A 16,092-nucleotide genomic window follows, 5' to 3' on the forward strand; every position below is an offset into this window, starting at 1 on the left:
GGAAGTTGGGTTTTTGGCAGTTTCAAAGCTCTAGCTGATAAACGAAGAGATTAACGGCTACAATGGTGAACAGTGAAATCTGGAAGCCACGTGACACAACACACAGAAACAGAACCAAACCCAGACATTGGTTTTTGCTTTTGTCGAGTTTTGTAAGTAAAAAGACCCTTTTAGTCTTTCAACACAAAAAGATGAAAAACATCAGCTTTCGTCCAAAACTGATACGATTAAGATACTACTTGCTCTCTCCCTGGGCCTGTCCAAATCATTGACTGTTTGTTTTTTGGTTTTTAGAGTTTATTTTGTTTCTTTTTCTTTCGAGTAATTCACTACCTTGCTTTTACTCACTTTTCTCCCAAGGCCACGAGAATCAATCATAAGAACACGTTAATGATGGAAGCCCAAAAAAGGAACGGATAAGAACATTTTTTCAACAAGGGGGGAAAATAAAAATAAAAAGGAGAAATTACATTCAAATCAGTTACGGTTAAAAAAATTCCAACTTGGGAGAATGTTGAGAAATGGAATGGATGAATAGGGTTGATGATTTGGTTTTATGGGTTACGCTGGTGACGGTTGGGACGTGGGATCGGTGGAGGAAGGGATGTTGGGTCCGACACGGCAACCTTCAAGCATGAAAACAATATCGGACATAGTTGGCCGATCACGAGGATCCGGTGCAGTGCAAAGCAATCCAACTTTCACACCCAACAAGAACTCTTCCCATTCAGACGATTCAGGATCCAGCTCAAGCAAACCTGGTTCTAAAAGCTCAGTAATTTGGCCTCTTTGTAATTGCTTTTTCACCCACTTGACAATGTCTTCATCTTCGGTGAACATCACTGGTTTCTTCCCTGTTAGAATCTCGAGCAACACAATGCCAAAGCTATAGACATCAGATTCCTTTGTGGCTTCCCCTGTCAACACTGCCTCAGGGGCAATGTAGCCTAATGTGCCCACCAAAGTAGACGTGGATGCTTCGGTGGAGGCTGCAATGGTTAGTCGGTCTAGGCCAAAATCCGACAAATGAGCTTCGAAATCAGCGTCGAATAGAACGCTTTGTGGCTTGACATCTCCATGGATAATGGAAGACGAATGAAGAAAGGCTAAGCCACGGGCGATTCCAAGAGCAATGAGATGCCGCATTGGCCAATTCAGAACATGACCATCTTGATGGGATGCTTCCTGAAGGAGAGTGGCAAGGTTCCCATTAGGCATGTAATCGTATACTAACAGCCGCATATCAGGCGGACCAGCATAGTAGCCACGAAGAACAGTTAGATTGCGGTGCCTAACTTTTCCCAGTGATTCAGCTTCTTTTCTGAACATGTTTTCGTCCAATGAACCGTTTGAGAGGCGGCGGATCGAGAGCACCATGCCATCGTTGTAGCAAGCTTTGAAAACCAACCCATAACGGGTTCTGCTTAGAACATTCTCTTCGTCGAATTGTCTTGTTGCCTCGATTGTTTCCGCTAGAGTAATCTTGTTGTTGAACATCACAAGCTTGGGCCCTCCATTTTCTGAGCTTCCACGGCCGCCACTTGCTGCAGAGCTAACCCTTGCTGGGCTTGTTTTCTTCTCTCCAGATGCTCTCTCTTTGAGCCTCTTCCGCCATCTCAACAAGCTGAAAATGTAGAAGCAGCAACACAAAGTTAAGAGGCAAGCTCCACTGGCGGCTACTGCAATGAATAGAATCAATCTCTTCATTTTATCCTTTTTCTCTGTATCCTTGCAATGCCGAGCAAGTGGTTTCCCACATAAATTAGAGTTATTAGCAAACACAGATGAGCTGTTGAATCTTGAGCCTAAAGAGGATGGAATTTCGCCTTCTAGATTATTACTCGAAACGTTTAAGCTCACCAATCCAGTAATGTAACTAAGATTAGCGGGGATAACACCACTCAAATTGTTGGATGAGAGGTCCAGGGTGGTTAAGTTTAAGAGCTCTGACAACGACTCCGGTATTGGACCAGAAAGATGATTCGAGTTCAGACGGAGTGATTCTAAAGACGAGCAACTAGAGATCTCTTCTGGGATTTCGCCAGTCAAATTATTCCTTCCCAAATCCAGCTCTTGCAGATGAGATAGACGAGAAAGATCCGCCGGAATATGGCCTGAAAGAACATTTGAACGGACCTCCAAACTTTCTAGATCAGAGCAGTTACCAAGCTCTGAAGGGATCGACCCGGAAATGTGATTGTCTGATAACGATAGAGAAACAAGCGATCGAAGAAACCCATAATTTGAAGGGATTTGACCGGAAAATCTGTTTGAACTAAGATTTAAATAGCGCAAACCCACCAAACTACTGAATCCTTCAGGAACATTCCCAGATAGTTTGTTTTCCTGTAGAGCAATTACCTGCAAATTAGGCAAACCAGAGAGCTCAAATGGCAACTCCCCAGAAAGATTCTGTTTGCTCAAGTCCAGAGTGGTTAGCTTGAAGAGACTGCCAAGACTGGACGGAATCATCCCAGAAAGACTGTTAGCACTGAGATTCAAAATTTCAAGACGACTGAGGTTGCCAATACCAGTCGGAACCTCACCGGAAAATTCGTTTCCACCGAGTTCCATTACTGTTAAATTCCCAAGCCCCATTAGCTCCGGCGGAAGGGTTCCGTTCAAGCCATTGTCCTCTAAATTCAAGATTTCAAGCTGCAAAAGATTTCCCAAACTGGCCGGAATAGCGCCGGAAAAACGATTTCCACCGAGAGACAACCGTTTCAAACCTCTCATATAGCCCAAAAACGACGGAATCTCCCCGGTTAAGCGATTCCCGTCAAAATCAATGACAGAAATCGATGCGCAGTGCTTGATTTCTAATGGAATCGCGCCGTGAAACGAATTATTCGCCATTCTGAGCTCTTGTAATCCCGAAAGATTCCCAATCCCAGGAGGAATCTGGCCGGAGAAATGATTGACAGAAAAATCCAAGACTGTCAAAGTGGAAACGCTCGTTAACCACAAAGGGAACTCTCCCCTTATCTGGTTGTGTTGGATATCGAGGACCTGTAAAGCACTAAAACACGTCACTGTCTGAGGTTTGACAATGTCCGTGAACGCATTAAATCCAAGTTGAACGATCCGAAGCGACGGCGCATGCGACGAGACATTGCAAAACATGGAGTAAGGAACCGAACCAGAGAGACCATTCTGCGCGAAGGAAATAACTTGAAGGTTCGGAAGAGCTCCAATGGCAGCCGGGATTACGCCTTGGAGCGCATTTCCCTCAACGCTCAAATGAACAAGCGAAGAACAATTCGTAAGAGCCGACGGCAACGTCCCTTCTAAAACATTGTGGTCTAGCCAGAGATGTTGAAGCTCTTGAAGCTCACCAAACCCCGCCGGAATCTCCCCGCCGAACCTATTGAAAGAGAGATTAACAACCTGAAGGTTCGTCATATTCACAATACTCCTCGGAATCTGCCCGGAGAATGCATTCGATGAAAGATCGAGATATTTCAGACCACCCGGAAGGTCGCTGGAGATCACGCCGGAGAGGCGATTCTCCGCCACGTTTAGTATGTGTAGATTAGTCAAGTTCGCAAACTCCGCCGGAAGACCACCGGAAAACAAATTGTACTGCAAGAAAACAGAACGCAGCAATGCACATTTGGACAAAGAAGAGGGAATCGTACCATTGAAGAAATTAGAACGGATACTGAACTTCCGCAGCATCCGCAAATTAGCCAACTGATCGGTCAAACGGCCGGAGAGTTGAAGACGAGGCAAACGTAGCTCAGTGACTCGATTATTAGTACAAAGAACACCCCGCCAGTCACATGGCGCCAATGGGGTGGAAGAATCCCAAGCAGTCAATGCACCAAGAGGATCATGTAGATTAAGTTTAAAGGACATCAATGCCTGAATCTCCAGAAGGGTTTGGGCGCTGGTGTCCGCGGAGGAGGAAAAGAAAGCACAGGAGAGCAGAGCAAAAAATAACGGAAGAGGCTTCATAACTAGGAAGAAAAAGTGAAACCCACGAAGATTAACACGAGAATGGAGCCATCAAGAGATCATATCATTATCCGTCAAAAAGGAAAAAAACAGAGTGAATGGAAGAGAGAGACGTTGAGGGAGGAGAATGGGGAAATGGGTGCGGCGGAGAGCGTATAATGTGGGATGGGAAGGGGCCCAGAGAGGGGACAGAGAAGGAACAGTGACGCACAAGATGCAACAGAGAGATTCAGAGAAGAGATGCAGAGGAGAAAATGGGGTTTGAAAGTTTGAAGAAAGAAAAGGATCGCAAAAGGGCAAATGAGGAATATTGAAAATTGATGGACATGGGCTGGGCCTCACGTTTTACTCTCTTCTCATGTGATTGTGGGTTTCCCTATCATTATTACGCCCTCTCTTCTCTTTTTCCCCTCTCCTCTTTTATTTCCCTTCCTTTTCCTTGTTAATAATTCTCTTTTGATGTGTCGCTATTCAATTTATCGTTTCATATTTATTTCCTTTCCTTCCTTTTTAAACTTCCCTAATCAATTCTTTTCACATCTTATTAATTAAGAAATATCTCATTCTAATACATCAAAAGACCCTAAAACTACGTAAGAAAGTTCATTTCTACTTGTACAACTTCTCCTCGACTAATATTTGAGTTTCGTTTTGCATGTTGATACCAATTGTCGTTCAAGTTAGACAAAAACTTGTATTAATCGCCATAGTTACTCCTTAAACTCATCAACTCCAACCCACTTTGTCATTCATTAGATTACAGTCGGATCAATATTTAATTTGCCACTAATATTGTGTGATGGATATTATGTGATATTATCATATAAACATTTTTTTTCTAATTCAAATAATAAAATACATATTTTGAAAGTTTTAGGACTAAAAATGTGATTTTAAAAAAATATATCGGAATTAAAATTAAAAAAAAAAATTATAAAACTCTAAGCGTCGGAATAAATTTGAACTTTTTTCTTTTTTGACGGATAATAAAATTAGAAGATCTAGGAGACTAAAATGGAGAATAAAGGTATATTTATTTATTTGAAAAGGAGCTATATTTATTTATTTAAACATTCTTTTTCTTATATATATATATGATCAATTCCCTAGCCGACAAGCATACACAATCATATTAAGTTTATTGGACAATCTTTTCCATTATACTTTAAAAAATACGAAAGGATAATGATGTTGATGAGTGAGTGAATGAATTCATGATTTGGTTGTATGGACATTTTCCGCTTAATATTCAATTAATAAAATGTATGCCTTTAATTTTACTATTTAATCTTTCATATAATTTATTGGCTGACTAAAGTATGAGTTCAAACACCTTGACTATGACCGGACTCTTGATAACAACTTTTTTTAAGGGAAAAAGAAGGTGAAGATTTAAATGATTCATAAGGTATGATTCAATTGATAATGGAGGGAGACAAACAAGAAATATCACAAATTTGTTTTGAAAGTGAAATATAAGGTTAAAAATAATCGTCCACTTATAATTCTTCAGACATGATAATCGATCCCTCTGGATTAAAAATGTAATTTAATCATTCAACATTTAATAATTTAGTTCTTATATTTTAACATTTCTAATTTTGTAGTCTTTATTGTAGAAATCGGTGTTAGGATTTAATAAGATTTCTTGCGTAAATATATTGATAAGCTAATTAAAGACTCAATATTTTTATAAAATACAAAGTCTATATTATAAAAAACAACATCAAATTTTGATAAATTTTTTTTACATTGAAAACTAAATTGTTACAAATTTGAAAGTACGAGTACTAAATTATTACATACTAAAGTTCATAGACTAAATTGTTACAAAACTAAAAATACAAAGACTAAATCGCTACAAACCAAAATTTAGGGACTAAATTCTTATTTTCATGAAAGATTAGGGATCAAAAGTGTTTTTTAACCTTTAATTTTGTTAACAAAAGTAACCTTGAGTGATTGTTACATACAATATTATTTTTCCTTTTTTGAGAAAACAATTCTAATACAAATTAAGCAGAATCAGCCCAACTTAAAAAAAAAAAAAACTCTATAGTGAAGGACCTGAAGCTTGACCCCACACAAGCTAATGTATATTTCTCATAAGGTAATTAATGAATGGAAGGAGAATATGATATGAGCCTAAATAAATTTTAACTTAGCTTTTATTATTATATTACTTTGAGCTGTCATTGAAAAGGGAAAAAGAGGACTCTATTATATTTATATAATTCACATGGTAAATGGTCAATATCTCCCTATAAGAGTGAACCATAAGTATGTAGGGACTTTTTGAGCAAAGTAAAAGTCATGGCAAACCCTCTTAGAAATTTGTTGAAATTCTTTGCACTTAAGACTGCCTTTTTTGCCATAGACACCTCTTCCTCCTTTACACCTTTATATTTCCATATCCTTGTTTGACAAAATAGTTTTATGAATTTGTGAATTATAGTAACATATGGTATAAAAGTTATATTATTTTATTCTTCTACCTTTCAAAAAAGAAAAAGAACAAAAATTATCCTTGTTGTTATTCTCAAATCTATTCTTTTTTTGGAAGCATATTTGGACTTATTATTAAAGACGTGGATTATGATAATAAGGTAGAGAAAAAAAAAAAAACATCTTTCCAAATATGTTTTATTAGTATTTTTGTAAGGTTATTTCGATATATAAAAAAATGAACCAAAATATTTACAAATGTAGCTAGAATGTTATTCTGATAGATACAAATAGATGTCTATCAGTGTCTATTATGACACTTTGCTATATTTGAAAACATTTTCAACCGCTTTATATACAATTTTCTTATTTGTGTGTGTATATATATATATATATATATATATATGTATATATTGAAAAGTTTTATTTAATATTTGTTATTTAGATATAATAGTTTTTTCTCCATATTCAATGCAGACAATTTGGACAAAAGTAAGCTACACATTTTAGGCTTTGAATTAGACTTTTAAAGCATAGCATGTCTATAATTAACCTGACAATATATTGTCTATGTCACAATTATAAGCTATAACATGCCATTTACGCTTGAAATGTGTTCTATTTTCAATTTCATCCCATGTTTTTTATATATATATTTTTAATCAAATTCCTATATTACATTGTTAAAATTGAATAATGGAATAATATGACAGTTATTTTAGGCACAATAATATGACAGTTAAAAATGCTATTTTATGTAAATAGGTTTTTTAGCATTAAAAATCATTCTCACCTATGCTTTAAAAATATGCCATACCATGTAATGTTATCACATGACAGTTGTTTCACTCCATCAAAAGAAAAATCAACACTGTCATTTATAGAGTATTATTATATAAATTTTTAAATGTTTTATAATCATTTTATCCTTCAATAAAAAAAAAATCATCTCAAATAAAAAATAGAAATTAAATTAAAAAATTTTCATTAGATTTGTATTTAGTAGGTATTTGTTATTAATTTTTGTATTTAATAGATATTTGATTTTCTTTTCTTTTTTTTTTTAACTAAAAATCATTAGTCTATTATAAATAAATCTGATCTCTATATCTAATAGAATCCGAAGCGAATTATATGTCTAATAAAACCCTAAGCTTTTACCTTTGTATGTAATACATGCAGTCTCTTTTAAAAATATTAAATAGGTTAAAGAAAATTAAAAATTGAAGAATATAAAAATATATTAAAAGTATTCAGGGAGTAGACATAAACTTAAAAGATTTAAAAATTCAACTCCTAAATTTGAAAATCACCCCATTCCCCATGAAGCATGTATGTTTGATTTAGAATTTTATTTATTTATTTTCCATAACACTTTAAAATTTAAAAACAATAAGAATAAACCAAACACTCGTCAAATCAAATAACTCCAACAACCTGTCTCCCCCACAAGATCAATACGGTCATATTCCAGAAAGAAAGGGCAAGGAGGAATACCAGAAGAACTAATCGGGAGGGCAAAGCCCGAAAAACCTTCAAATAATGTGAAGCCTTCGAGAACCTTGATAGACCACCTGCACTCCACCTTAGCACACCTAGCAAAAACCAAAGACCCAACAACAAGTCACGAATGACTCAACTCATCCCACCCGATTTGAGCCGATCATATCAAGACGCATAAAAATATTTAACCCACGAAACACGACTCAATTGGTTCTCTAATCTTGACAAGGGAGGAGAATTGACTACTCTGATCTCCAACTCCTCGAGGTAAAGTACAATCTAAGTCTCAAACGAGACGAGAAGCCGCATTTTAAAACATATTCTTAACCCTCCAAAATAATTTCTTATAATATAAAACTATGAAAAGAAACCATTATACACAACAAATTTAAATGATTAAAGAAATGTCTTCGAATAATTTAAAACCTAAGAAAATTCAGTTCCCACCTTTGCTTTAATTTAGCGGATGGAAAAAAAAGTAGTTAGCAGTGGGTTTAAACTTGAGAAGGGAAAGCAGGCATCATTGCTTACCATAATAGGACAGGCCGAATATCGCAGTCAGCTGCTATGTGTGACAGAAAAAAAATGTAAAAGTCTCTTTACTCCACATTTAATTACTATGTCATAAATATAACTCACTGCCTCATAAATTTTTTCATTTTTTGTGCACTGACCCCTCTTGTTTTTTAGCTCACTTCCATTTCTTTTCAAATCCAACCAATTCAATTTTCACTATTTTTTTTTCCCTCTCACTTTCGCCCCTAATTTATGACCAATTGTAACCCCCTTTCACAACATTATCCCCCTTTAACTTTCGGCATATTAATATACATCCCCTCCTTTTTTTATTTCTAAGTCTCAAGATTTTGTATTCTTTTAATTATGATTTCCCATTTGTAGTTTAGTTTTACTATGTTTATTAAAAAGAATAGACAAAATCAAAATGGACCACCAGTTGGTTTGATGGTCATTGTCAAGCCAATCTTAAAACTCCCATTTTAACACCAAAAATATTTGGGTTGCTCAATAAAATCCATTTTGTGTGTCGCTTTGTGTATAAGTCCCTTGGAATACTCTCCCAACTTTTTGTTTATTATTTGTTTAAATTTGAAATGAAAGGATCTCAAAATTGAATGTGATGGATTTGAATTATTTCTGTCTATGTTAGCGGGAAGGGAGTTGGTTGAATGTCATCATTTTCTTTTTTTCTTTTTTTCTTTTTAATTCTCGAGATTTTCATGGTCAATGTCCATCAATAATTGCTAACTAATCCTTTCACTCTCTTTTTTTCCCACATCTTTTCTTCAAAAAGTAATTCAATTTCAATCTTCTACTTTCTAGTAATTATGAAAAATAAATTTTGGATTTAGTTTTTATTTTATCTCTAACCATGTTATATTTTTAATCATTAAATTTTAAATTTGATTTTAATTTAGTTTATGAAATGTCAAAATTTTATGTTTTGATTGAGTTCTTTTTTTGTTTTTTTTTTTAATTTAGTCTCATTGTTCTTTCTAGATTTACACTTTTAATTCCGATGTTTACTCAATTATTCTTTTCAGTTTTTACTATTAATGTCTATTAATTAAACGAATTAAAAGAGTTATAATTATTCTAAGTTTAACTAGTTTTTCATTACTATTTAAAATTTTACATTATTTTAAATTTATCTATATATATATTAACTCTAAAACTGAGATTTTATCGAGGTTAAAAGATTAAATTTTGAAACATAAGATCAAATTAAATCAAAACTCAAATTTCAATGGTATAATGATAAGATTTAAGAATTAAAAATATAACATTTTGAAACTTATAAATTAAATAAAAACTAAACTCAAAATCTAATTTACAATTTTTCTTTTTTTTAATCATATCAGCCCGCCACATTAATTTCACTTGTTCATTTCCATGAAAACGAAAAAAATGTACACATGGTTATATATATGTATATATATAATATTGATTGTTTTCACGGGAAGGTATAAGAGTAAATAAGATAATGAAATAATGCAGCCCCAAATAGGGAAACCTATCAAGGGATAATAAAAATAAGGTCCAATAAGTGCATAATTGAGGAGTTAAGGGGTTTGGTTCAGCTTTTTCAGGACATCTTTATTATGAGGCCAATCAAAGCTGTTTACCTTTTTTATGCCAACCATTATATGCTTACTTAATTGGGCTTCTTGATCGGGCTCAGGCCCAATATGATCTATCGGCCCATCATAATTGCACATCAGGGTGTTTTCCAATTGGCCCATAGCTTTCATGGCCCAGTCTTTATCTGATTTTGTGAAGCTCGTTTTATTTTCATGAAAATTAATTGAAAACTATGCCTACTTGATGTTTCAATAATTATAAATTAAAACAAATCAATTGATTTTACTAAATAAATAAAAAGAAATCCAAACTGATGTAACAAAACCAATTATTCGAATTTTTGGTTTTGTTAGCTTTATTACAATTTGGTCTCTCTCTCTTTTAACTGAAATCGAGTATTTATGTATCTTTTTTAATCCAACTTTTTTTTTTTACTAATGTGTATCATAATTATTTGGACATTTTTCTAAATAACAAACATATGTGTGGTAGTAATCAAAATATTAAAAGTAAAAATAATAAAATAGTTCATCCTTCACCCAACATAATAAAATACTAAAAGTTTCAAATAATGCACTACCCATCAACAATTAAGGCTACATATATTGTCGGTTTTGTTCATTTTTTACTAATTTTGTAAATAAAAAATCTAATCATACCAGTATTTTTTTTTTGTTATCTCCAAATACAAATATATAATCCAATTTTATGCTAAAAATCAAACTAAATAGTGGACTGATTTAGTTAAGTTTAATGAAGCACAAAATACTCCATGTGAGATAAATAATCTATATCAGAGACACGTATCAATCGATACTTCCAGATATTTTTCAGATATATATCTATTTTTTTTACGCTTAACTTTTTTAAAGGAAAAAATAAACAACTTGTCTAATTTTTTTTTTTAACTAAAATTAGACCGTTTATTTAAGAAGCTTACTACTCGAGTACAAAACTAAAAGAAAAAAGAAAAACTAAAATAAAATAAAAGACCAAACCCTCGAATATCATCTAGTTTTCATCTTCATATTTTAGTCCCCACAAAGTTCTCTAAAATACAATCCACTAAATATATTCAACAATTCAACAAAGAAGTTCTTCATTTATCTTCATACTTCTCCCTCTAATATTCTTCTTCTTCTCTGATCAATACAAGTCACTCTTTTATTGCATATTATTGACTATTTTACTTCAACATCTTAAATGTTGTTTTTTGTACTGTATTTCATTGTTTGAATTGTATTTTATAATATTTTTGTTAACTTGTATGTTAAATTTATATATATCCTAGATTTTTTTTTTTAAAGAAAAGAAAATGTATCTTCAACATATCACTATCCTAGTTTTTTAGAAATTAATGTATTGTCGTATCCAATCGTATCTATATTCGTATCTATATTTCATAGGTTAAGTCCGACTTTTCGGTAATTGTGTTTTTTGAAGTTTTCATTGCACTCCTAGTCCTATCCTTCCAAACATATAGCCATTTCTCCTCTAATTTCTTTATTTTTGTTTCGGTTGATGGGACATTTACCAAAGATTGACTAATTAACATAATCTAAGCGATTAATTCATTCTCTGTCTTATTCTTTAATTTCTTTATTATACCAAACTAATGAGAATAGTCAACAAGGTCGATTAAAAAAATAATAATAAATAAATAAATCATGAAACCTAAAATAGTTGTACTACTTTATTTTGAAATACAAATATCAAAATAATCATTTGTGATAAGGACCATTATATTTCACTTCTCCAACGACCAAATTCTTTTAAGAATTTGTGGAGGATATTTCTTACACGATTATCTTAAAAACTGCATTAGGTTTTTCTAATGTATCATATCATATTATCTTAAAAAATAGTTTGTGGGAGAATCATTTTTAGACTAATTTGTCACTTCAATAAATCTTAAATTTACAATATTTTTCTATATTTTAAGATAATTCTTATGTTGCAAATTATTAATTTTATATATAATTAAAAAGAAAAAAAACCCACATATCCATGGGCTGTTTAAAAGAAATGGATTAATTTATGATTTATTTGATATAAAAAAAGAAAATTAGCATTACATTAACTATGGGTTGTCTTTTCAAATTCTCACCTCAATACCTAACATATTATTTAAGAGATCCATATGTTTATTTATTTTTTATTTTTTAAGAATATAAGAGATAAAGATGTTAGAAAAATATGAAAAGTTTTTATGTCCTTGTTTCAATAATGTAATTTCTAAATTTATATTTAATGACGAGATTCCAAAAGGCTTCGTGAATTGGATTTATTTTGGTTTCACCCCAAAATACTTCATATCAATGGAGATAGTAATTCTCACTTATATACCTATGATTCTCCTCTTATCTAATCAATGTGGGACTTTGATCGCATTTCCAACACGTATAATATTTTGTAAACAATCCTTTGGACTTGTTTTGTTTTGCCTTATAACTTCTATTATAATATCGATATTAATCTTTCCTTCATCTTTGGCTTTACTTGTGTGTTGTAATATGTTAATGCTTTGTATTTTTTTTTTTAAAGATGTTAATATTTTGTAATTTAAGAGAAAAACTTGAAGATATACATGTGTAAAGGAGTAAGAAAATTAAAACACAAAAAATGCTTTGAGTTTTATTATTTTTATTATTATTATATAGAAAGAGTGCTTTGAGATTTTTTTTTTAACATGGACGGATTCGAGTTAAATGTATAAATATTCTTTCTTATGATGTATTTAGTTTTTTTTTTTAAAATAATATAATAATATAATGAAAAATAAATAATATATATATATATATATATATATATATATAAACATGATTCTTTTTATGAAATTTTATAATTTTCAATTTTTTTTTGTTTAAATTCATTTTGTAGCACATGATTATATTTCCTTATTTATCCATAAAATCACAATCTTATTATCTTAAAAGTGTTTTTGCTAAAGAATCATCTTCTACTATTTTTTTCCAAACGACTGTTTCAAAATTTTCAGTATGTACCTTGCTTTGTTATTTTATATTATGAAATATTTTTAAAAAATCATCCCACATCTTACAAATAATGAGTACGAAATTTGCAAAATAATTACAAATAATAAATGTGATGGTTACATAATCTAGGTGGATGTGAAATTTTGAAGGGTATTTATTATTTATTAGACACATAACTATAATTAATTAACTCAATCATTTTTCTTTACCTTTCAAATATTTATTCTATTATAATAATATAAAACATCACTATTAATCTTTTTAAATCTTATGACGATTGAGCTAGGTTGATATTGACAAAATTTTTCAAGTTTCATAATGAAAAAATAAGGTTATTCATTGGTACGACGTATCTTGCATTTCTTGTAGCAATTACATATTTTAATATGCAATTCTTAAACAAGGAATCTTGATCTTTTTTGTTTCAAATTGAATCGACTAATTTAAGTATATATTAATCATTTAATTATTTTAATTTTAATTTAATAATTTGTTTTATTTTATAATTTAGACCTAATTAATTTCATAACCACATAAATTTTAATGTTTTCTAATTTTTAAAAATTCTTTATTGCACTGCAATTTATTTCCCTTACAAATTGGTATTTTTTATATTTTTTTATTTTTTTTTTTACAGACATATACAAAAGTTCTTATTCTTTTTAATTATAAAAATTTTAAAGTATATTTATTAACATTTTTAAATTCCTAAACTAAAAAAAATAAATAGTTCATCTCCTAAAAAAAGTCCATTATAACATACATCTTGCCTACCTTGTACTCCTATTTAATGCATTTGTAAAGAAATTCATTGTTAAGCTAAACAAATATTTGTGTTTCCTTTTTGTGTTCAATTGGATAATGTCAACTTTTTTTACTTCCTTAGAATTCATTATATTTTAAAAATTAAAATTTTGCATTGAAATTCTTTTTTATATTTTTTTTCATTTTTTTTAGACCACAATTGAATTTATAAGTAGGAACGTTCATGAGTTGGGTTGAAGAATTTTTTAGATCGAACCTAATTGTTCGGTTTATAAATTTCTTCAACCCAAATAACTTTATTAAAAAATGAATCAAACCCAACCCAACTACGAAACATTTAGGGTTAAATTGGTTCGGGTTACTCGAGCCATTTATTTCAGTTTTTATTCTAAAAAGAAACAAAATATTAATACGTAAAATTTTGATCTAATTATTTTGATATATTGGGTTGAGATTATCAACTCAATTTCAATTTGCATAATGAATTTTTTTTACAAAATTTTAAAAATATTATTTTTAGGAGTGGTTGGAGAATAAATTATTAAAAAATAATGAAATTAAATAAAACTTTAATAAATATATGTGTATATAATTGTATCATAAGAAAAAAATATATATACATTTTAAAGTTAATAATTAGTCGGGTTGGTTTGAATTATTTTAAGTGAACTAATGAACCAATTAAACCCATAAATATTTATTAATTCTGTATTATTATTTTTGTGAAAAATACATTAAAAATAATTGTAAAAATAAATTTGTAATATAATTTTTACACATGCAACGCACGTTAATGCCATTTAGTTTATTTAAATGATGCTAAGTGAAGCATCAAATAGTCTCCCTAAATCATGACTTTGGGTCCTTCATTTATTCCACGTTCTTTAAAAAAAAAAAAAATATATATTAGATAAAAAGTTGAAAATTCTCATTAATCAATCATGTTAGACATAAAATTAAATAGGTTGATTAATTTTTAAAATTTTTAGATATGTCAAAGACTTGATACAAATTTAAAAGTTTAGAAACTTTATAAACGTCTGTTAAAAATCTTAAGGACTAAACATGTAATATAACTACAATACAATATTACAAGATAATGATTATTTAAATTCTATAAGAAAAACAATTTCATAAATTAACTAATAATATAAGAAAAAACTCAAAGTTTTAAAAAATAGAAAATAAAATAATTTGTTATAGCCCAGCTCTAATTAAAAAACTGGTGAACGGTATAAAAATAGATAATGGATAAAGATATATCTAATATTATAACATTTCACTGCTAACATATTATTTATTATTATTTAAAAAATGCATATGCTTATATTTTTTTCCAACCATATAGTTTGCTAACAAGTAACTTCTTTAGCCTATTCGATCGTTTGTCAACATGAGTATAGTTTAATTGGTTAAGAGATTATAATCTCAAAAAAAAAAAAAAAAGAGGAACTAGGTTGTTTGAATCTTCTATAAAAAAAAATGATAAAGCATCGTTTGCGTTCTTTAGATCAAACGTGAAATTAGAAAGTTTGATCCTCCATTCTACAATAAATGAAGTAGTCAGAATATAAAGGGGTCGTGTTTGAAAGAAGATAAAAGTTAAATAATCCAAAAAAAATGCATATTATTATGAATCCCATCTCATCATCTTCATCCTCACCCTCAGAGAAATTTTGATATCCATATAGTATGATCATCTCATATATATTTCTGTCATCCAAATCATAGGATTAAAATGACTCACATAAGTGGAAAGAAAACCTAGGGAGCATGTTACAAAACAACAACATTATTATTAATTAAATTTACATGCTGTCTTTGACATTGATGGTACAAAACACTTCCCATTCAATGGCAACTCTTGTCAATGCCAAGAAAGCCAAGCCAATCAATCCCCTTACCTATCAAAAAATCTAAACCTTTGAAAACATAAAACATAAAACAAGTGGATGCATATGAATTATGATTTCCATTTTCCTTTTTAACATATTTTTGTCACCACAAATATCGAATCAAATCATATCATATCAATTTTTTTAATTTTTTTTTTTGCTGTAATACACGTGGCATTCATATGGTTGAGGTAAAATAAAAACCTGGGTCGGGAATGGGTCCCATTTAAGATATGAAGGAACAGCAAGTGGTGGCTGAAATTAAACCACGAGCCATTTTCCATTTCAATGACATTCATCCTTTTTCAAAATTTATGTGGTTAATGAATCATCAATTTTCCAATACAAAATTACTCCAAGAAATTCAAGACGTCGACACAAACCAAATCTTTCACTTCTTATTAATTCCTTCTTTTTCTCGAACCCTCCTC

At 30.7% G+C, this 16,092-nt stretch overlaps 1 protein-coding gene across 1 annotated transcript; it reads right to left on the reverse strand.

Moving 5' to 3' along the window:
• Positions 1-366: 366 nt before the first annotated feature.
• Positions 367-4,858, reverse strand: LOC120074276 (Leucine-rich receptor-like protein kinase family protein). Its single transcript, XM_039027349.2, has one exon. It carries the CDS (start codon positions 3,955-3,957, stop codon positions 562-564), a length of 3,396 nt encoding a protein of 1,131 aa, XP_038883277.1. The 5' UTR covers positions 3,958-4,858; the 3' UTR covers positions 367-561.
• Between the last annotated feature and the right edge of the window lie 11,234 nt (positions 4,859-16,092).

This window comes from Benincasa hispida, chromosome 3, assembly GCF_027475165.1.
Source record: "Benincasa hispida cultivar pf3 chromosome 3, pf3_genome.v1.1, whole genome shotgun sequence".
Lineage (NCBI taxonomy): Eukaryota > Viridiplantae > Streptophyta > Magnoliopsida > Cucurbitales > Cucurbitaceae > Benincasa > Benincasa hispida.